The sequence below is a fragment of the Erpetoichthys calabaricus genome, chromosome 11 (genome assembly GCF_900747795.2).
Source record: "Erpetoichthys calabaricus chromosome 11, fErpCal1.3, whole genome shotgun sequence".
Classification (NCBI taxonomy): domain Eukaryota; kingdom Metazoa; phylum Chordata; class Cladistia; order Polypteriformes; family Polypteridae; genus Erpetoichthys; species Erpetoichthys calabaricus.
The window spans coordinates 49,302,375-49,325,859 of NC_041404.2; the positions used below are offsets into that span (position 1 = coordinate 49,302,375).

A 23,485-nucleotide genomic window follows, 5' to 3' on the forward strand; every position below is an offset into this window, starting at 1 on the left:
GGACCAGAGAGTTGTTTGTGCCCTATAACCCGGAAGTTCGTCGTAGGCAAGTTCCGGGTTGAAGAAAAGGACTTTTTATCTGACCCGGAAGTGATAAGAAATCACATGGACTGTAGGATGGGAAACACTTCTGGGTCAGGGAATATAAAAGGACTATGGGAAATCCCAGACGTCGAGCTGAGCTGGGTGGAAGGGTGGCAACGCGTCTGGGAGTGTGGAGGATTGATTATTGTGTATTGATTATTGATTTATTATTGAGTATTGTGGAGAGGAGGGTGCTTTGTGCACTTTATTATTATTAATAAACCAATATTTGGACTTTTGTCTGGTGTCTGACGCCTAGTCTGAGGGTTCAAGGGGTCACGGAGACCTCTATCTGTCACAATATACAGTACATTACCCTAGGAACCCTAACAAGAAAAGCAGGATGACTGATGGAGAATGAACATAAAATAAACAGCTGTCCATCTTTGAACCTGCTTAATCCAATTCAAGGACAAAGATGGCAAGGTAGCCCTCCATGTAGTGCCCGTCCACTTCTAGGCATCTCTCAGATGCCAGTTCGCCAAACATGCACATTTTTGGGTGTGCGAGAGGAAAACCAGCAGATTACCAGAGTAACACACACACACAAGCACACAAGAACACACACTCCAGTTACACGGGGACTGGGAGAGGGTCAGAACCCCAGCAAACAGGAGCTGTGCGGAGCAGTGTTAACCACTAAGACACCATGTGTTGTTCAAAGCAATATAACAAACCTATATACAGTAATCCGTTTTGCATAAAATCCTTAAAATAGCTGGATTTATTATTGTATGTTATGAAAGCATGTTTGCCAACTTAAGGACCATTTTTCGAATCACAGAGACGGTAGTTTGCTTCCATTACTCATAAATGAAAAGGAGAATAAATGCAGTCATGGTCACATAGAGCACACTGGGTCGCGTCGCATTCTACTTCCATGTGTCGTCCTGAACACAGCCACCGGCACCCATATTTTAAGCTCCTCTTAGAATCTCCAGCAAACGCAGGGATGGGAAACAGGAATATTGTGAACTTCCCTACCTGATTCATCATCAGATTTGTTTTCATTTTCGGAATCAGTCAGGGTGAGAGCAGAATTCTCCCGGCTTGAAAGGCCAGAACTGCGCCGTGACTTTATTCCTCTTCCCCAGAGCCTAATAGCGTGCTCAGGAGACATGGCACCCTCTGTGTCCGAGTCAACATCAGAGCCCACGCTGAGTGAATATCCGCGAGGCAACAGTCCAATATCAGAACAGAAACCACTGCGGTGTGGAGTGGGCTCACAGATCCCCAGTTCAGCCAGTGTAAAATTACCTACAGTTTTGAAAACATAACAAATACCAACAAAAAGAAATAATAAGAAATCTGTTTCGTTTATTATCTTCATAAATTAGTCAAATTAAATCATTATGATGATAATAATAATAATTCCACCAACTATCAAATGCATGGAACTATTTATTTTCATAGTATAGATGCAGATAAAAAAACAACAAAAACAGATATATAAAAACAGATTAAAAAATAAATTATTTCCCCATGGGGACCAATAAAATCATAATAATAATAATAATAATAATAATAATAGTAAATCACTGAAACCAAGAGGATCAAGCTGCTACCACCTGGGATGCACTTGGCTGCTCTCCTCCGCAAAGCTTCAAGTGTTGCTTTGTCTTTCTTGCAGTTTGGTGACCAGAACTGTACACGATACTCCAGATGTGGTCATTATTTAATAATAATAATTCTTTGCATTTCTATAGCGCTTTTCTCACTACTCAAAGCGCTCAGCAATTGCAGGCCTTGCTCAGGGGCCCAACAGAGCAGAGTCCCTTTTGGCATTTACGGGATTCGAACCGGCAACCTTCTGATTGCCAGTGCAGATCCCTAGCCTCAGAGCCACCACTCACTATTTAATCTGGGCATATCATACCTTGATTTACTGTATATTCAATTGTTTCCTCAGCCTTGGTGAACATTCTGAACTTGCTGTCCACCTGCTGCTTCAAGATATTCCACTGGTGGTACCAGGTGTTGAGTGCTTGGTCCTGAGCTGCAAGGAGGAAGCTTTCAGTCTCTCCCTTGAGCCAATATATGTTCAGCCATGCGTGGAGTTTGCATGTTCTTCCTGTGTCTGTGTGAGTTTCCTCCCACAGTCCAAAGACATGCAGGTTAGGTGGACTGGCCACCTATGAAATTGGCCCTAGTGTGTGGTTGGTGTGTGTAAGTGTGTTCGCCCCGAGATAGAGTGGCACCCTGTCCAGGGTTTGTTCCTGCCTTGCACCCTATGCTGACTGGGATAGGCTTCAGCTCCTCCCACAACCCTGCTGCTCTGGACAAAGTGGGTTACCATGAAGTGAGGTGGTGGAAGCATGACTATGTAAGGATGCTTCTCTGTAGTAACTCCTGAAAGGCTTGTGAGGGAAAAATGAAGGCAGAAAAATATGGAAAAATTTTGGAAGAAAATCTGATGGGGTATGCAAGAAACCTGCACCTTAGTAAAAGATCTGTTTTCCAGCAAGACAAAGAGCCCAAACATACTGTAAAGCTGGAGCTGCAAAGGAATAGCTTCAAAACAACAATGTGAACGTCCTTGAGTGGCTGAGTTAGAGACCAGATCTCATTCTAGCTGGGAATCTGTGGATGGACTTGACAAAGGCTGTTCACTCACAATCACCATGACACCTGACAGTGCTTGAGCAGTTTAACAAAGAACAACAGGGAGAAATGGAAGTGTGGAGATGTGCAAAGCTGACAGAGAAACGAAAACCTGTGCATACAGACTCAAAACTGTCATGGCTGCCAAATGTACATCTATTATATACAGTACTGACTTGAAGAAGGTGAATATTTATGACACCAATTATTTTGCATTTTGTATTTTTTATTTTCATATTTGCATTTTCCATTTTTAGATTTTTTTTCATGTGTATGATATGGTGTTTTAATTATTATTACTATTTTGATGTATCATGTTATATCTCACGGTGGCGCAGTGGGTAGCACTGCTGCCTCACAGTTGGGAGACCTGGGGACCTGGGTTCACTTCCCGTGTCCTCCCTGCGTGGAGTTTGCATGTTCTCCCCGTGTCTGCGTGGGTTTCCTCCCACAGTCCAAAGACATGCTGGTTAGGGATTGGCAATTCTAAATTGGCCCTGGTGTGTGCTTGGTGTGTGTGTGTGTTTGTGTGTGTCCTGCGGTGGGTTGGCACCCTGCCCGGGATTGGTTCCTGCCCTGTGTTGGCTGGGATTGGCTCCAGCAGAACCCCGTGACCCTGTGTTCGGATTCAGCGGGTTGGAAAATGGATGGATGTTATATCTCAAGTATCACTGGCTTCCTGTAGTGTTACGTATTAAGTTCAAATCGTAGATGCTTGCCTATGGAGTTGTATATGGAGGCACTTGTGAGGTGCTATGATCCTTCTCGACCACTCAGATCTGCTCATGAACAGTGTCTGATGATGTCACCTCCGTGTGGTATCAAATCTCAGTCCAGACTTTTCATGTGAAGTTCCTGGCTGGTGGAACAAGTTGCCCACCTCTATTTGTAACTCCGACTCAAAATGATTGCTGTTTTGTAAATCTTGCTTTTAGTTTTTCACTTGTGGAAATCAATTTTGTACTCTCGTCCTGTCACACTTGTTCCCAAATATTCCCTAGACCAGGGGTCTCCAACCTGTTTTCCCCTGAGAGCTACATTTACAAAATGAAAATGGCAGAGAGCTACTCCTGTTTTCTAACAATTATTCTCATAGCTTATTTCAACCCAAACAAACTGAATACACTTGATTTGCCTGAACATTTACAACATGTTGGTGTCCACAACTCACATTTTGCATTAAAACATCACAAAAAATATTTAGTTCACCTGCAAGTGCATTTTGTATGTCTATATGCATTTTCTAGTGTATCTCACACTATTGAATTAAAACATGAATGCTGTCAAAACAAAACAATGCAATTCCACATCCACAGATATGACTTATTCCTTTGTCATTTTGTCACATGTCACTGTGTCACTTTATTCACAGGTCCAGTTGCATGTGTGATGTGTTTTTGAGTTAGTCAGATGACTGGCACTGAGGTGGATGGTGGAGTGGAGCCACTGAGGTTCACTCTTATGGAGTCATTTCAATGTCCGTCTGTCAGTCTTGTTCTGAACTTTGATTTCATGACATTCACGTCAGACTCACAGAGGTATGGAGACCCAAACAAAGCAGACATTTTTAGAGCTGCTTGGTGAAGATTCTTATAGTTATCTGGCTCTACTAAGCTCCAGAAATCCTGAGAATGCTGTTGAGACTTTAACTGCACATTATTTTGAAAGTTTACTAATATATAATATATAAAATCCAATGTCTGTCTGTCTGTATGACTGTTCGCTTTTCATGAGAGAACTACTTAACGGATTTAGATCGGGTTTTTTTCTGTAATTTGCTTGAACATTCCAGTTGATTTTGCGATTTTGTTTATACCACTGTTTAAACCAACAAATAGTATGTTTTTCTTTGCCTCCACTTGGTATTTGCTGATATTCTTCTATTTCCCCCATACTTTTGCCATTGCCTTTTCACAGAACGCGGAACTTAAGGGCTATTTATATTGATTTGCATATTCAAAGAGGCGTAGTTCTGGGAGGAGTTTGGGGGGGGTGGCAGCAGGCACAGGCACGTGCACGTGCGTTACTTTTTACGCTGACCGGGATTTATGGGGTAGAAAAATGTGGAAGTTGGCGAACGCACAAATTTATGCATCTGGATTTTTTTGTGCGTATGAATATTTCCGCTTTTGTCCATACGCCATGTTTTAGTGTGAATTCTATGCACTGCGTTATGCATAAAGCCCCTGGAGAGAAGAATCCTCTCTTTTCCCAGAGAGAACCATGACCTCAAACTGGAGCCTACGAATTGGCTCATGCGTTTCAGTGGGAGATTTTGAAATTTATGCTCACAGCCACAGCACCCACATCAATGTGCCTTATGTTTTTTAAAATGCCTAACTGAACTATTCCTATTATTAATTTTTATGAGTAGTTACTAACTTCCATCCATCCATTTTCCAACCCGCTGAATCCGAACACAGGGTCACGGGGGTCTGCTGGAGCCAATCCCAGCCAACACAGGGCACAAGGCAGGAAACAATCCCGGGCAGGGTGCCAACCCACCGCAGGACACACACAAGCACACCCACACACCAAGCACACACTAGGGACAATTTAGAATCGCCAATCCACCTAACCTGCATGTTTCTGGACTGTGGGAGGAAACCGGAGCGCCATGTGAGTTCCAAAATCTGCTAATTACACCTTTTGGTAAGATTTAGTGAACACGTGATTGTGACTTTTCATGCAGTTGGTCATGCGCCGAAAATATGTTTGAGCTTCAAAACCTGCTAATTGCAACAGTGTAGCACTAACGTTTTAGGGATTTAGTTTCAAAATCTGCTTACGGACCCCGATTTTCCTATTTATCTCCAAAATTTATCTTTTGTACTTAGCTGATTTTGGAACTGAGCTCTTCAATTTGCAGTAAAGTGTTTGTTTATAAAAAAAAAAAGGCACACCTTTTTAATACAAAAATACTTTCTACTTTTGCATATTCTTTAGGTTAGTGTTGATAGTGAAGCAATGCCTTGTTTAAATAAGAAACGACTTGTTTCTTTAAAAAAAATTTTAAAATAAAAAAGATAAAAATACACATAAACTGTTCAAAGGAAACAATTAACTTCAACAAGTACCTTACACTACCCCACAAACACCGCATAACAGGCCTATTCATATGGCGGCCCAGAAGCAATTGGAAAATGGATTTAGTAAAAAAAATAGCAATAATTCTAATTAGTAATTCAATACAAGACACCCAAGAACTCTGTACAAAGACATTTTAAAGACAAATCATTAAAATAAATGTATCAAACCAATTTCACGCCATACCTGGTGCCTTGCTCTTAAATATTTACTCAGGTAGTTTTTTTCAGGGGGCAGGGAAACAATTTCAACAGGAAAGGCGTTGTTATGAAACTCAGATTTAACCTCCGTCATATGAGGGATTAAAGCGTGTGAGTGAAATAGTTTAAGTTCTATGAAAAATAAAATCCCTTGCCGGTCATGACCACCCATTTAAATTGGGGGAAAATCTCATATTTCAAAAGGGAAACAAATGTCATTGCTAATATTGTGCACTTTTTTGATTTTATTCCCTTTGAGATGTGCCTGGGTCAGATGTGAGCAAAGTGTTTGTTTTTTTTATTTCAAAATGGAAAAAAGTATTTGCTACTACCTCAGATTCTGTTCAGCTTTTTTGTTGTTTTTTTTTAATACATTTAGATGTGCCTGTGTTAGATGTGACCAAATGTAAAAGGAAACAATGCATAAACATTACTTGTTTTTCATCCATCCATCCTCTTCCGCTTATCCGAGGTCGGGTCGCGGGGGCAGCAGCTTGAGCAGAGATGCCCAGACTTCCCTCTCCCCGGCCACTTCTTCTAGCTCTTCCGGGAGAATCCCAAGGCGTTCCCAGGCCAGCTGAGAGACATAGTCCCTCCAGCGTGTCCTGGGTCTTCCCCGGGGCCTCCTCCCGGTTAGACGTGCCTGGAACACCTCACCAGGGAGGCATCCAGGAGGCATCCTGATCAGATGCCGAGCCACCTCATCTGACTCCTCTCGATGCGGAGGAGCAGCGGCTCTTCCTGGATGACTGAGCTTCTCACCCTATCTTTAAGGGAAAGCCCAGACACCCTGCGGAGGAAACTCATTTCAGCCGCTTGTATTCGCGATCTCGTTCTTTCAGTCACTACCCATAGTTCATGACCATAGGTGAGGGTAGGAACATAGATCGAGTGGTAAATTGAGAGCTTCGCCTTGCGGCTTAGCTCCTTTTTCACCACGACAGACCGATGCAGAGCCCACATCACTGCAGACGCCGCACCGATCCGCCTGTCGATTTCATGCTCCATTCTTCCCTCACTCGTGAACAAGACCCTGAGATACTTGAACTCCTCCACTTGGGGCAGGATCTCGCTACCAACCCTGAGAGGGCACTCCACCCTTTTCCAGCTGAGGACCATGGTCTTGGATTTGGAGGTGCTGATTCCCATCCCAGCTGCTTCACACTCGGCTGCGAACCGATCCAGAGAGAGCTGAAGATCACGGCCTGATGAAGCAAACAGGACAACATCATCTGCAAAAAGCAGTGACCCAATCCTGAGTCCACTTGTTTTTAAATGCATTAATTTGTGTTGATTTCAAATTTGTCATTACCTGCTGCTTACCAGCTGCTGAAAATGTCTGGCCCAGCTAAATTTCTTGATTTGAAAATATGGCCCAACTGAAATTGTAATTGAATAGCTCTGCCATATACTGTTGGTATTTTTTGTTAATTCTACGAATAAGTTAAACAGCCCAGCAGAACACCCCAACATGCAGCATCCCATTAATTTTATTTACATTTTTTTAAATCATCTTGCAAATGGTGACATCTTTGTAGAACATAATTCAAAATATCTATTGATTTATGATGTATGCAATATGTGAATATATATCATAAATCATGAATATACTGTACATCATAAATCAATATATGGCATGTACACACTGTATATTTATGAAACAGTCTATTGTGAAACTCCACTTTAGGGATGCAGGGAGCCATCAGCGTCAGGCCCAAAGCACATATCAACTCTGAATGGTCTATCAAAGTAATATATAGTGCCTTTCACATCTGTCTGCTCATCTAATGCATTCCACATCTCTCTATCTATCTACAGTGCATCCAGAAAGTATTCACAGCGCATCATTTTTTCCACATTTTGTTATGTTACAGCCTTATTCCAAAATGGATTAAATTCATTTTTAACCTCAGAATTCTACACACAACACCCCATAATGACAACATGAAAAAAGTTTACTTGAGGTTTTTGCAAATGTATTAAAAATAAAAAAAGTGAGAAATCCCATGTACATAAGTATTCACAGCCTTTGCTCAATACTTTGTCGATGCCCCTTTGGCAGCAATTCCAGCCTCAAGTCTTTTTGAATATGATGCCACAAGCTTGGCACACCTATCCTTGGCCATTTTCGCCCATTCCTCTTTGCAGCACCTCTCAAGCTCCATCAGGTTGGATGGGAAGCGTCGGTGCACAGCCATTATAAGATCTCTCCAGAGATGTTCAATCAGATTCACGTCTGGGCTCTGGCTGGGCCACTCAAGGACATTCACAGAGTTGTCCTGAAGCCACTCCTTTGATATCTTGGCTGTGTGCTTAGGGTCGTTGTCCTGCTGAAAGATGAACCGTCGCCCCAGTCTGAGGTCAAGAGTGCTCTGGAGCAGGTTTTCATCCAGGATGTCTCTGTACATTGCTGCAGTCATCTTTCCCTTTATCCTGACTAGTCTCCCAGTTCCTGCTACTGAAAAACATCCCCACAGCATGATGCTGCCACCACCATGCTTCACTGTAAGGATGGTATTGGCCTGGTGATGAGCGGTGCCTGGTTTCCTCCAAATGTGACGCCTGGCATTTACACTAAAGAGTTCAATCTTTGTCTCATCAGACCAGAGAATTTTCTTTCTCATGATCTGAGAGTCCTTCAGGTGCCATTTGGCAAACTCCAGGCGGGCTGCCATGTGCCTTTTACTAAGGAGTGGCTTCCGTCTGGCCACTCTACCATATAGGCCTGATTGGTGGATTGCTGCAGAGATGGTTGTCCTTCTGGAAGGTTCTCCTCTCTCCACAGAGGACCTCTGGAGCTCTGACAGAGTGACCATCGGGTTGTTTGTCACCTCCCTGACTAAGACCCTTCCCCCCTGATCACTCAGTTTAGATGGCCGGCCAGCTCTAGGAAGAGTCCTGGTGGTTTCAAACTTCTTCCACTTATGGATGATGGAGGCCACTGTGCTCATTGGGACCTTCAAAGCAGCAGAAATTTTTCTGTAACCTTCCCCAGATTTGTGCCTCAAGACAATCCTGTCTCAGAGGTCTACAGACAATTCCTTTGACTTCATGCTTGGTTTGTGCTCTGACATGAACTGTCAACTGTGGGACCTTCTATAGACAGGTGTGTGCCTTTCCAAATCATGTCCAGTCAACTGAATTTACCACAGGTGGACTCCAATGAAGCTGTAGAAACATCTCAAGGATGATCAGGGGAAACAGGATGCACCTGAGCTCAATTTTGAGCTTCATGGCAAAGGCTGTGAATACTTATGTACATGTGCTTTCTCAATTTTTTTATTTTTAATAAATTTGCAAATATCTCAAGTAAACTTTTTTCACGTTGTCATTATGGGGTGTTGTGTGTAGAATTCTGAAGAAAAAAATGAATTTAATCCATTTTGGAATAAGGCTGTAACATAACAAAATGTGGAAAGAGTGATGCGCTGGGAATACTTTCCGGATGCACTCTATCATACTGTATAGTGCCCTTCAAATCTATCTATCTATCTATCTATCTATCTATCTATCTATCTATCTATCTATCTATCTATCTATCTATCTATCTAAAACTTAAAAAAAAGTTTGGATGATGACAAAATTGGATGCCATCATGAAAACTCCGCACCCCCATCCCCATTCCCTCCAGGTGACATGCTAATGGAGCACTTTTAGCCACAGGTTATTCCGCCATGGTGTGCTAAGAAGCACCTCTGGGGGGCTTTTCTGCCCACTGCTATCAGGATATTCAGGGCTTCCACCTAACATACTCGTTAAATGGATAAAAATAAACGTATTGATTAATAGATTGATTGGATGTATTATCTGACCTGTACGGCAGTATTCTTGTTTCTTTTGTTTCTGCTGCTGTTTCTATCTATCATCTAGTGCAATTCACATGTATCTATCTATTATATAGTGCTCTTCATATCTATCTGTCTACGTAGACTCTGACAAAGCCTTTCTCTTCTCTCTCCTTCCTACTAAGTACTTTATAATCTTTGTGGGTGCAGGTGTGCTAAACAAACCATGGAGTCCCAATCAGGGATGGATGCAATGTCCACCAAATGTAGACCGGGGTCTAAAATGAGTTCCAATGAACTTTTAAGTTCTAGTACAGAACACTGCTCAGTACATTATTCATGTTGTTGTCATTGAAATGCACCAATTTAGCTCATTTCTTTGCAAAAATAAAACAAAAATCATGACAATCTGAAACTAAACTTTGCACCCCCAACATAATGTGTCATCATTCCTACCACTAAGCCACCAAAGTCAAGCTGACCAATCAGACTAAAGAAAAACTGACCAATCAGATTGCCGGGAGGGGCCTCACACACACACACACATACAGAGTACTTCTTTATTATTTAACTTAATAGTTTATATATAAGGTTAACAACAGTCTTCCTTGGCCAAAGGAGAAGAAGAGGGGGAAGGCATGTCTGGAAGCAGGAGGGGAGGATTAAGGTTAGGAGATTGGAAGTGAGGGTAGGAACTTTGAAAGTTGGCAGTATGATTGGTAAAGGGAGAGATTTAGCCGATATAATGGAGAGAAGGAAAGTTGATATATTGTGCAAGTAAAAAGACCAGGTGGAAGGGGAGTAACGTCAGGTGTATCGGAGGTGGGTTCAGATTGTTCTATCATGGTGTGAATGGGAGGAGAAATGGGGTAGGGACTATCCTGAAGGAACAGTATGTCCAGAGTGTTTTGGAGGTGAAAAGAGAGTAAGACAGAGTGTTGATTATGAAGTTGGAAATTGAAGATGTGATGATAAATGTTATTAGTGCATATGCCCTGCAAGTTGGATGGGCGATGAATGAGTAAGAAGATTTTTGGAGTGAGTTGGATGAAGTGCTGGACAGTGTACCCAAGGGAGAGACAGTGGTGATTGGAGTGGATTTCAATGGACATGTTGTTGAAGGGAACAGAGGAGACGAGGAGGTGATGGGTAGATACGGTGACAAGGACAGAAATGAACACAGGGTGATGTACAAAAGTGGAAAAAGATGCACAAAGATGGATTAGATCCTATGCAGGAGGGTCCGTCTGAAGGAAAGCACAAAATGGTGGCATGGGAAAACATAATTAGGCAGCATAGGATGGTGATCTGTAGGATGACGTTGGAAATCAAGAAGAGGAAGAGAGTGGTGGCAGAGCCAAGGATCAAATGGAAGTTGAAAAAGGAAGACTGCACGGTGGAGTTCAGTGAGGAGGTAAGACAGGCACTGGGTGGCAGTGAAGAGTTACCAGACAGCTGGGCAACTATAGCAGAAATGGTAACGGAGACAGCTAGAAGGGTGCTTGACTTCTGGGAAGCAGAAGGAGGACAAAGAAGCCTGGTCATGGAATAGGGAAGTGCAGGAGAGTATTTGGTAGTAAAAGGAGACAAGATGTAAGGTGAACAGAAAGGATGGGGATTCTAAAGACAAAGCATATGAAGAGATATATGAGAGGCTGGACACTAAGGTAGAAGAAAAGGATCAGTGGGCTAGACAGAAGGACTGAACTGGAAAAGCAGGTTAGGGTGATAAAGGTTAACAATGAAAATTTATTTAAAAGTGAGGAGTGTGTTGAGCAGATGGAAAGTGTACTTTGGGAGGCTGATGAATGAAAAGAATGAGAGAGACAGAAGGTTGGATGATGTGGAAGTAGTGAACCAGGAAAGTAAGAACAGCTATGAAGAGAAAGAACAATGGGAAGGCTGTTGGTCCAGATGGTATTCCTGTGGAAGCATGGAGGTATTTATGAGAGATGGCAATGGAGTTTTTAACCAGATTATTTTACCAGTGTTAAAAATAAGGGTGATGTGCAGAGCTGTAGTAACTACAGAGGGATAAAATTGATGAGCCACAGCATTAAGTTATGGGAAAGAATAGTGGAAGCTCGGTTAAGAAGGGAAATGATGATTAGTAAGCAAAAGTATGGTTTAATGTCGGGAAAGAGTACTACAGATGCAACGTTTGCTCTGAGGGTGTTGATGGAGAAGTATAGAGAAGGCCAAAAGAAGTTGCATTGTGTCTTTGTGGACCTGGAGAAAGCATATGATAGGGGGCCTCGAGAGGAGTTGTTGTACTGTATGAGAAAGTCAGGAGTGGCAGAGAAGTATGTAAGAGTGGTACAAGATATGTACGAGGGAAATTTGACAGTGGTGGGGTCTGCGTTAGGAGTGATGGATGCATTTAAAGTGAAGGTGGGATTACATCAGGGATGAGCTCTGAGCCCTTTCTTATTTGCAATGTTGATGGACAGGTTGACAGACAAGATTAGACAGGAGTCCCCATGGACTAATATGTAAGTGAATGACATTGTGATCTGTAACGAGAGTAGGGAGCAGGGTGAGGAGACCCTGAAAAGGTGGAGATATGCTCCAGAGAGGAGAGGAATGAAGCTCCTTCCTCTCACTTCTGTATTATCTTTTGTTTCTCCAGATTTGTTTTGTTTTTTTCTTCTAGCCTTATTTTGCCCTTTCCTGCCTCATGGCACAAGGGTTCTGCTTAGTCATTATTGCTCTTTCAATTGTTCCTTCTTCACTCTTCTACTCACTTAACTATCACCATATTCTTCCCATGGACTCATTTCTTCCATTCATAGCACTAACATGCCCACTCCTCCCCATTGGCACATGTGCCCTTCTTACTTATTCTTACTGTTTGAATAGTATCGTCATTCTTTGTTCTCTGCTTGGCTATCGCTGTTATCTTCCTATGGACTCCGTTCCTCTTTCTATAGCTTTACTTTGCTCTCTCAGACTCTTTCTCCCCGATTCTCCTTTCCCCTTTAGCCAAATTTTTCATCACCTTTTCATTTTTTTCTTTCTCTTACCCCTATTTTGCTCTCTCCTGCCCAAAGACACACGCCATTCTTCGTTACTCTCTCTTTTTCAATCTTTCCTCCCCATTCCTCCCTTCACTCTTGACTGCCAGTATTCTCTTTTGTCGGCCTCCCTTCTTGCCTTCTTCTTGCACTCCCCTAACAGTGTGCTCCTCTCTTTCATCCATTGATCGACATTCTTCCCCTCCGAATTCTCATTAAAGCAGTGGCTCGTCGCAGACCTGAGAATTTGCCGTCACCCTCACCGCTTAGAACCAGCTGCACGTCTCCTGTATAAATTGCGAGTTCTGCCTGACACACATTTTGAAACCCGTTCCTGAAGAAGGAAAAACTCTGGCTTGTGTTTCACATCTTCATCATTTTTAATGCCCAATTGCCTGAAGGAAATAAAATAATTAAAAATTTGCAACATGAAACATGTGTTGCACTACATAATTGCTTTGTAAATAAGGATCACTATAAGGGCCTTTATGAAAAATGCAAATTGATTTGAAGGCAGTTTGAAAGACAGCTTCTGCCCCCAATGACGCTACTTTAGTTGGTGCTAGCAGAAATGGAGGTGGACGGCATTCTTACGGCTCCTTAAAAGAACTGGCATGAGTGGGAGAGAGAAGGGAGTGATGGTAAATTGAGTCTGGCAGAGACAGAGCCCAACATGCAGACAGGCAGTACAGATTCGTAAAGACATTTTTGTTTCTCTCACTATTTAACATTTTCAAAAAAAGCATTTCTTGTTCACCAAAGACTAGTATCATATAAAGCATTGCACAAGAAACAATAAGCAAAGCAGACTAAATCAGGCAGCAGGATGGGGGACCCGTACATACAGTATATTGTAGCTGGACCTGAGTCCAGCATAATGCGGCTCCTTAAATGTTCCTTTTTTGTGCCTCGAGTGTGAGCCTGCAAACGCACTGGGTGAGCTTTTAGCGGATTAGATACTTGGACACAGTTTTGGGCAACATGCACTCATGTTTCTGTGCCTCACCAGATAAACACTTCAAAGCAACAAGCTCATAAATATGAAATTAAAAGCCAAAGAGTGGTTATGTGAGGCTTTGAGATACAAATCTCTTTGTTCCTTTCTGAAGTAAGGGTTTGATTGACATAATGAGTCACAGATATTGTCATGGGACGCCCTGCTTTATATTTGGCTTTCTTCTCGAGAGGCAGTTCTATATATCAAAGAGAACCGGCTAAAGAACTATGTGAACTGCAAACAGGCCAAGACTGAATTCCAATCCTTTATCATTATGACCGCTTTTATTGGGAACCTGCAAGGGCGAATGACAGGGAAATTTAAAGAAGAATAAAAAGAAGAAAAATCGTCAAGAACCAAATCATCAAATCAGGCAAAAAAAACTCGAACAGTGTGGAATCTCGTTGATTACAGCAGGAGGACAGATGCTGTCTTCTAACATCGATATTTTTAGTCTACTCTGAATGCTAAATTATTTATCATCCATAATTATTTCAAGGACTGAACATTAATTGTACCTTAATGGACCTTTAAGTTCTGAAAATGAATGTGTTTGGATTTGGACTATATACTGTCTGTCACAAATGCTTTGTTATGACCCAAACAACCCCAAAAGCATAAGGTCCTGAAAAATATTACCCACTGGGGAATTACCGTAAAACCCTGGCATGAAAGAAAAACAGCAACGAAGAATCTTTCTAAGATAAAAACTGTGTTAGACAGTGAAGCTCTGAAGAGCACAAAAGACACAGCCAGATATGCCTGAAATGGCAAAGGCAATCCAAGGCAAACAAGTCCCAACCACAAACCCAGAGTATGGTCGAAAAACAGAGCACAGACATCAGCAATTCAGAAATAACAAAAGAGCACAGAAAATCAACAATTGAACTCACCACACTGTAAACGCATTCAATGGACCGCAAGGAACTGTGGGTTCTCCCCACCTTTAAAGGGAAAAGTACAGTCCCTTGAAGGTGATGGCAGATGGCCCCAACTCGTGGGGGACCACCCACAAAACACATGGATCATAGAATAAGAAACACATACACAAAGAAACTAAGTGACCAAGAAATGACACATAAAGAAAGGGATCACAAATCAACAAAACAGCATTTGAACTGCAGCCAGGGAGGAAACCATGGCTGAAACATAACGTGCATTAATCCTGTTGTTTTAATGAATTAAGAATATTGGTACAAATGAGCAAAATACAAAACAAAATGCAAAGTACAAGAATATGAAAAGAATTTAAAATACACTGATACAGTTAGGTCCATAAATATTTAGACAGACACAACATTTTTCTAATTTTGGTTCTGTACATTACCACAATGAATTTATAAATGAAACAACTCAGATGCAGTTGAAGTGCAGACTTTCAGCTTTAATTCAGTGGGGCGAACAAAACGATTGTATAAAAATGTGAGGCAACTAAAGCATTTTTTAAACACAATCCCTTCATTTCAGGGGCTCAAAAGTAAGTGGACAAATGACTCAAAGGCTATTTCATAGGCAGGTGTGGACAAGTCCGTCGTTATGTCATTATCAATTAAACAGATAAAAGGCCTGGAGTTGATTTGAGGTGTGGTGCTTGCATGTGGAAGATTTTGCTGTGAACACACTGTCATGTTCTTTGGGTTCTGTAATATTTGACTTTAATACAGTTGAAAGTAACACAGAAAGATTTATTTAAATAAAGTCTTTACTAATGAAATACTCTAGTGTTTCACGTACCGGTCAGCCATCTTTCTTACAACCATGCCTCTCGGGCGAGTTAGGGATCATCCCTCAATTACAAGAAGTTAACATCAACTTTCATATAAGGAAATTTTAACAATTACTTATCTTGACACACACAACATGCGGTCAAAGGAGCTCTCCATGCAGGTGAAAGAAGCCATCCTTAAGCTGCGAAAACAGAAAAAACCCATCCGAGAAATTGCTCCAATATAACGAGTGGCAAAATCTACAGTTTGGTCCATCCTGAGAAAGAAAGCAAGCACTGGTGAACTCAGCAACGCGAAAAGACCCGGACGTCCATGGAAGACAACAGTGGTGGATGATCGCAGAATCATTTCCATGGTGAAGAGAAACCCCTTCACAACAGCCAACCAAGTGAACAACACTCTCCAGGCGGTAGGCGTATCGATATCCAAGTCTACCATAAAGAGAAGACTGCATGAAAGTAAATACAGAGGGTGCACTGCAAGGTGCAAGTCACTCATAAGCCTCAAGAATAGAAAGGCTAGATTGGACTTTGCTAAAGAACATCTAAAAAAGCCAGCACAGTTCTGGAAAAACATTCTTTGGACAGATGAAACCAAGATCAACCTCTACCAGAATGATGGCAAGAAAAAAGTATGGAGAGGGCGTGGAACAGCTCATTATCCAAAGCATACCACATCATCTGTAAAACACGGTGGAGGCAGTGTGATGGCTTGGGCGTGCATGGCTGCCAGTGGCACTGGGACACTCGTGTTTATTGATGATGTGACACAGGACAGAAGCAGCCGAATGAATTCTGAGGTGTTCAGAGGCATACTGTCTGCTCAAATCCAGCTAAATACAGCAGTCAAATTGATTCATGATACAGATGGACAATGACCCAAAACATACAGCTAAAGCAACCCAGGAGTTTATTAAAGCAAAGAAGTGGAAAATTCTTGAATGGCCAAGTCAGTCACCTGATCTTAACCCAACTGAGCAGGCATTTCACTTGTTGAAGACTAAACTTCAGACAGAAAGGCCCACAAACAAACAGCAACTGAAAGCCGCTGCAGTAAAGGCCTGGCAGAGCATTAAAAAGGAGGAAACCCAACATCTGGTGATGTCCAGGAGTTCAAGACTTCAGGCTGTCATTGCCAGCAAAGGGTTTTCAACCAAGTATTAGAAATGAACATTTGATTTCCAGTTATTTCATTTGTCCAATTACTTTTGAGCCCCTGAAATGAAGTGTTCATAAAATGCTTTAGTTGCCTCACATTTTTATGCAATCGTGTTGTTCACCCCACTGAATTAAAGCTGAAAGTCTGCACTTCAACTGCATCGGAGTTGTTTCATTTAAAATTCATTGTGGTAATGTACAGAACCAAAATTAGAAAAAAGTTGTCTCTGTCCAAATATTTATGGACTTAACTGTATATTACAGATTTAGTAGTTTGTTTCAGGTTCCCAGAACTCTATGCACAAAGATGTGCTTCCTGATAAAAATACACTTTTCCCATAATTTTCACTGCCATTTCCGAGTATGTGATTCACCATTAAATTGAAAGAATTATACTGCATCTACTTTATCAATGCTTGACTGCATTTTAAATACCCGGATTGGGTCTCACTCAGTCTCCTCTGCTCAGGTTTAAGTCTCTGAGTCTGTCACGTTATTAAATAGCCTTACCCCATGGGATACACTTGGTTGCTCTCCTCTGTATAGCTTCAGTGCTGCTGTGTTTCTTTTCTTTTTATTTTTGTAGTGTGGTGAACCGAACTGCATGCACAACTCCAGATGTGGTCTTCGGAGTGCATTGTATAGTCCTTAGATTTATATTCAGCAGTGTTTACAATATAACTGATGACTGTTCTTAGAAGGGTGTCATGGGTGGAGTTTGACACACTCTACCTATAGACAGTGTAGTGTCCGGCCCACGGAGCCAGTGTGGCCAGAGCATTACCTCCCCCGGGACACTAGATGGCAACCCCCCTGGGTTGCAGCGGTGCCTCGGACTCCCGCAGGTCTTCATGGGAGTTGGAGTTTGGTGCAGCCATGTTGGGATCCGCAGGCGCCTCCAGGGGGTGCTGCAGCTTATGGGCAGTTCTTCTGCCATACCCGGAAGTGCTGCCAGAAATGAGCCATCAAGCACCTGGGTGCCTTATAAAAGGAGCCAGCAACCACTACTCAACGAGCCAGAGTCGGGAGGAGGAAGACGAAGCTTGCCGGGAGGGAGTGGAGGAGAAAGGAAGAAAAAAGAGAGAAGGATGCTTTTGTGCTGCACTTGTGCCGAGACTGTGTTGTGCCTGTGGAAAATGGGGAAAGGTGTCTCCCACAAGATTAAAAAGGAAAAATTAAAATTGTGCATGCCTTGAACTTGTGTCCCACGCTTGTCTGTGTTAGGTTCAGGTGGCAGTGCCAGCCTAGGTGGTCCACAACAGATAGATGGAACTTTATTTTTGATAGAAGCTCTTTAAAAAAACAAACACATTTACAAATACTATGGTCTGAACATACACCAGAATGACTAAACAGGAGGAAACATTTAAAAAGAAAGAAAACCTCTGATTTAGCAGTCACAGTGAGATATTAATATGTGTGTGTGAATGTGTGTGTATGTGCCTGTACATACAGACACACAAACAGACATTATATTGTCCCATATGTGTGTCAGGGGGTTGCTTTCCAGGCTTGTCTAAGGTAAGCACTACCACCCCAGAACACCAAGGGGCACATTCAATGACAACCTTGGTTCTTTTTCCACCCCGAGCTCTGAGAAGATGCCTAGTGAGGGCAATGGAACCCACTCCTTCCGGTCCAAGGCACACCTAGAAGAAGGCATTACCTTTAGCAGATTAGTAACCCGCAATTGATGGAGCTCCGACCGCTGTACACAGCATTCTTTCTTTTGCAAATCTTCGGTTATATTTTTGTTAGTCTCTGATCAACTTGGCCCCCCCAATACTTCATTTGAGTTTCTGTCTTACTACTGATCAAGAATATCATATATATACAGTGGTGCCCTGTACTTCGAACGATTATAACTTCAAACATTCCAAAGTTCGAACGCGAAATTCTGAGTTTGATCCGGAGTTTGAACAATGTTTCTACAACTGTGCACGCAGTGAAAAAAATGCAGCAACAGATGGTACTTACGCGGCGAGAGTAAACATCATCTGTTGTGTATAGTCTTAGCGCTAGTACACAAACTGCTGTTCACATTGAGGCAGAATCCGCCCTCTTTTCACTTACTGGAGTCTCCAGTCCTGTCCTGCTGGTGTACGGTGCAGCCTGCTAACTCAATAGCTGTATCCAGAATGACTGAAAAGCCAGGTCTCCGTAATTAGCAGAATGCAACTGTCCTTAACGATCTTATTCGCTGCAACCTGTAGCTTCAATTCATCCATCTCATTTCCGAGGGACCTTACGTTGGTGGGCAAAATACTTGCCAGCACACCAGCCCTGCAGCCCTGTTTCTGTCTCTTGTACCTGCGCCAGCTCCATCTCTTACCTCTGGGGATGGTAATCCATGGGGAGCCCTGGCCATATAGGCAGAGATGTCGTGGAAATGGAGAAACTCAGATGTAACAGTTCGCTCGCTTCATAGTCCTGTTTTTAGAAGATCACACTGGCTATAGACGTTATTCGCCCAAAACAATGTCGTTATGACAAAAAGCAACTCGAATACAAAAGGACAAACAAAGTGCCAAAAGAAAGAGTAGCAAGCCGCTGCGTCAATGTGCGCCACCATACATTTCACTTAATTATACAGTATTTACATATTTTATTGATCGTTTTCATGTTTCAATTTATTATTTAGGACATACAATTGTGTTATTTTTACCTTAAATTATGTGTATTTGCTGTTTAAGTTTATCGAAATGAGTATTATTCAGAGTCTCGGAATGGATTAATTCACTTTCTATTAATTCTAATGGGGAAAACTGATTCGGACTTGGGACAATTCAGAGTTCCCAAATGGGCTGCACGCCGAAAACACTATTGACGTGTCTATCGAAGGCTGCTTGTCCATCACCAAGGCAACCACAGGTTTGCAGTGCCACCGAGGTAACTGCAAGTTTGTAGCCTCCCCGAGTAACGCGTCTGTCCCCCAATGTGTGATGCAGGGAAGTGTACTGAAGCCAGTAGCATACACAGTACATCATGTTGCAGCAATAACCCCTTTCACAGCATCCATGCATTTATTTTCTCTCCTGTGTTTTCAGTATAGGACCACAGTGAACCAATGCCTAGCTCAGCAACACCCGGCACAAGTTGGTCACTAACAGTGGATGGGATATGTCACAGGTTTCTTTAACACTAGAATTACCAAAGCCTACGAAAAAACTTGTCGATCCGTCCTACCTTAAATCGCTTCGCACCTCTCCATCAGCGTCTTTTGTCCTGTAAATGTGTCGATAAGCAGCAAGCAGCCTACTATCACATCCCCCCACCGCTGCACAGCTTTCTCAGCTCAAGTCTGTTTACCTGCGTGTCAGTTGCTTAGAGTTGTATAGAATGAGAAGTCAAGCAAAATAACACCATTTATAAATACTATATCGTTATTTGGAACACATGCATTTCATGTGTGTTCCGTGTCTACAATAATCTATATAAACACATCGTTAAAACAGAAACTTTTTTCATGTTTTAGTAATAATTGACAAAATGTAGACATGACGTGTTTAATGTGTGAAGCCTGAAGTCCAAATATCAAAGAAACACTTTCACAAAAGGTACAAATATAATAGAACAAGTGCGCTTCTATTTAAGAATATAACTGCAGAAAAAGAACCTGCGTTAGGGTGCAACATTCACACCCCTTTGATACGCTCGCTTCGGTGGCACAACGGTAATAACTGTTGATTGGTAATCCAAACTTCACAAGTTTGATCCCGGGTGACTCCATTTTGAGAAGTGAGCTGCTCTTATTCTTACTATCTTAGAATAAAAACATACATTTGATTTAAGTCTGTAACAGCTGGTGTAAATTTATGATACTTGTAAAGGTTAGCTTTGGGGTTTTTTTTATTCAGTTTTATTCTCTAAGTGTTAAATGATCAATCTGTAATCCCTCTGTAATTTTCCTCATATGTTCCTTTTATTAAAGCAGATCTGCAGAAGAATGCCAGGTGAACTGGTCAGTTCTGCTTAAGCTGTTATGACTAGACAAAGAAATGCCCACCTTTATATATTCATAGATAAGAAATGTTCATCATAACTGCCAAAAACAAATCATCTTGTAAGAGTGGGAAATTACTGGCTATCTCACAGCGTTCAAGAAAACCATCTTTAAGGTGTGTCCAACTGTAATTCTTTGCTGTACAAAACACAATACATGAATATACACATATAAAAACAGATATAAAGAAATAGATAAGTACATTAAATATAATAATAATACATTTTTCTTCACTGGTGCTAGGCCATCACTCACAGGTCACTCACTCACATGGTGCCAGTTCAGAGTCACAAAATTATCTGGGAATAAGGCCGGAAAACTCAAGAGTATTTGGAGAAGACACACCACTTTGCACAGGGAGATCAAGCAAACTGAAACAAGGTGGTGGTCAACCTAGAGTTTGAAAGGAGCTGTGAAGTAGTGGCACTAACCACCAAGTCACCAGGCCTTTCCACTTTCATGACAGCATAAGAAACTCAAACAAAAGGAGGATACCACCATTTACTAGATCTTTAACACAGAAGCCAACAGAGAATCTCAGCCAGACAGTTGCTGTCAATGTTGACAATGCTGTATTTATCAAACAACATCTTCCAGATAGGCTTAATAATTTTTATTAATGTGTTTACACTAGTAACTTTAAAAAACATAAAATTACATTATAATTATACAATCATACCCTCTACTTTAATGTAAAATTTATAGAACATTTGAGTACTGTGCATAAGTTATATGTTGTCATTCAAACTATGTGTCATTTACATATGAAACAGATGAATAACTATTATTTGTGTGCATATTTAATATGACAAACAAAAAAAATGTAATATTAATGTACCCGTGTCTGGAAATATGAAAGTGGCAGTAACTGTGCTGTGATGACACTTTGAACAGTCTTTGATCTGTCACCTCTAGGTGCCTGGGCTTTTGCCAATAGAAATAATCCGTATTTATGGTTAAGACTTGCCTGGATTGCCCGTAAGTTTTAGCTGGCATACAGGAAAGAAGTACTTGTATTCTCAGGTGATTTTGTTTCAACTTAATGTTCAGACCGACTTACATTTGTCGTTGAACTGGCAACATCATTTTCCACAGGGGTAAGCCCCTGATTTAAATGGACTAAGCATGAATCATTGTAGACAAAACAAGAGGGGTTCTGAGCTGTAGAAGACAGAAGACATCTGAGAGCTGCTTACAGCGATACTGTATCTCTGAACAAGAGTGAGCTCTGAGCCACCTTCCATACCATCCACTGCTGTCAAATCTACTTAATCCAATTCAGGGCCACCATAAACACCCACACAGGAGCCCATAAATCTAACCTGCACATCTTTGGGAATGTGGGACTCAAATCCAATTGTGGAGAACATGAACACAAATAAGGAATTGAACTCGGACTGGTGGATCCATGAAGCAGCAGCATTAACCACTGCACTTCGATGTTGTCCTTTACATACTGAAGGTCTGGAAATTAGAAATAGTAATTGCATGCCAGCTGTTGTTTGCTCTGCAGCAGAGCATAACACATTGCCAGATCATGACAGTTAGTGTTATCAATTAGGATGAATAACCTATTTTATATTAATACTTGGGTGATTCTACCCTTGGGACAAATAAAGTAGTACAAATTGATCTAGATAGATAGACAGATATAACAGACAGAAATGAAAGTGACAGACTGTCTGTCTGTCTGTCTGTCTGTCTGTCTGTCTGTCTGTCTGTCTGTCTGTCTGTCTGTCTGTCTGTCTGTCAGATAGATAGATAGATAGATAGATAGATAGATAGATAGATAGATAGATAGATAGATAGATAGATAGATAGATAGATAGATAGATAGATGGGTAAATGGATATGAAATTCATACTATGATAGACCAGAATAAAATGCACCACATGATATGTAGATGTAAGAGGCACTATATTAAATGAGATAGACAGAATGATACAAATAAAAGATTATATAGAAGAAAGAGAGATAGAAATGAAAGCCACTTTAAGACACATATAAGTAAAAAGGTACGATATACAGTAAGATAAATAGATATATTTGTGAAAGACTATATAAACAAAGGGACAGAAAGATTTATACAAATGAATTGTGCTATGTAATATGAAATATTGGTAGATAGATATATAGATAGATGAGAAGTATCGGCCCAAAGAACGGGGTGACATCCAGGTATCACCATTACATAGCTGTACAAATGTTTAAATGACAAATCACCCAAATGAACCAAACTACTGGCATAAGAAAACAGAACAAGAAAACAAAGGTGAAAAAAGGATTTAAAGGGACTCTGGAGAGATGTGGGTCTTGAAATTAAGATAGATAGATAGATAGATAGATAGATAGATAGATAGATAGATAGATAGATAGATAGATAGATAGATAGATAGATAGATAGATAGATAGATAGATAGATAGATAGATAGATAGATAGATAGATAGATAGATAGATAGATAGATGTGAAAGGCACTATATAATAGATAGATAGATAGATAGAAAGGCACTATATACTAGATAGATAGATAGATAGATAGATAGATAGATAGATAGATAGATAGATAGATAGATAGATAGATAGATAGATAGATAGATAGATAGATAGATAGATAGATAGATAGATAGATAGATAGATAGGAAAGGCACTATATGATAGATAGATAGATAGATAGATAGATAGATAGATAGATAGATAGATAGATAGATAGATAGATAGATAGATAGATAGGAAAGGCACTATATGATAGATAGATAGATAGATAGATAGATAGATAGATAGATAGATAGATAGATAGATAGATAGATAGATAGATAGATAGATAGATA

The 23,485-nt window shown here is 41.1% G+C and overlaps 1 protein-coding gene across 3 annotated transcripts in view; it reads right to left on the minus strand.

Annotated features, from left to right (window-relative positions):
• The window catches only part of tenm2b (teneurin transmembrane protein 2b), a 1,820,998-nt gene that overhangs the window by 1,178,806 nt on the left and 618,707 nt on the right, over positions 1–23,485 (minus strand). For all 3 annotated transcript variants that reach the window (XM_051934201.1, XM_051934200.1, XM_051934199.1), the window contains exon 4: positions 1,069–1,341. In XM_051934201.1, coding sequence (XP_051790161.1) covers positions 1,069–1,341 — 273 coding nt within the window. The remainder of the gene's footprint in view (positions 1–1,068; positions 1,342–23,485) is intronic.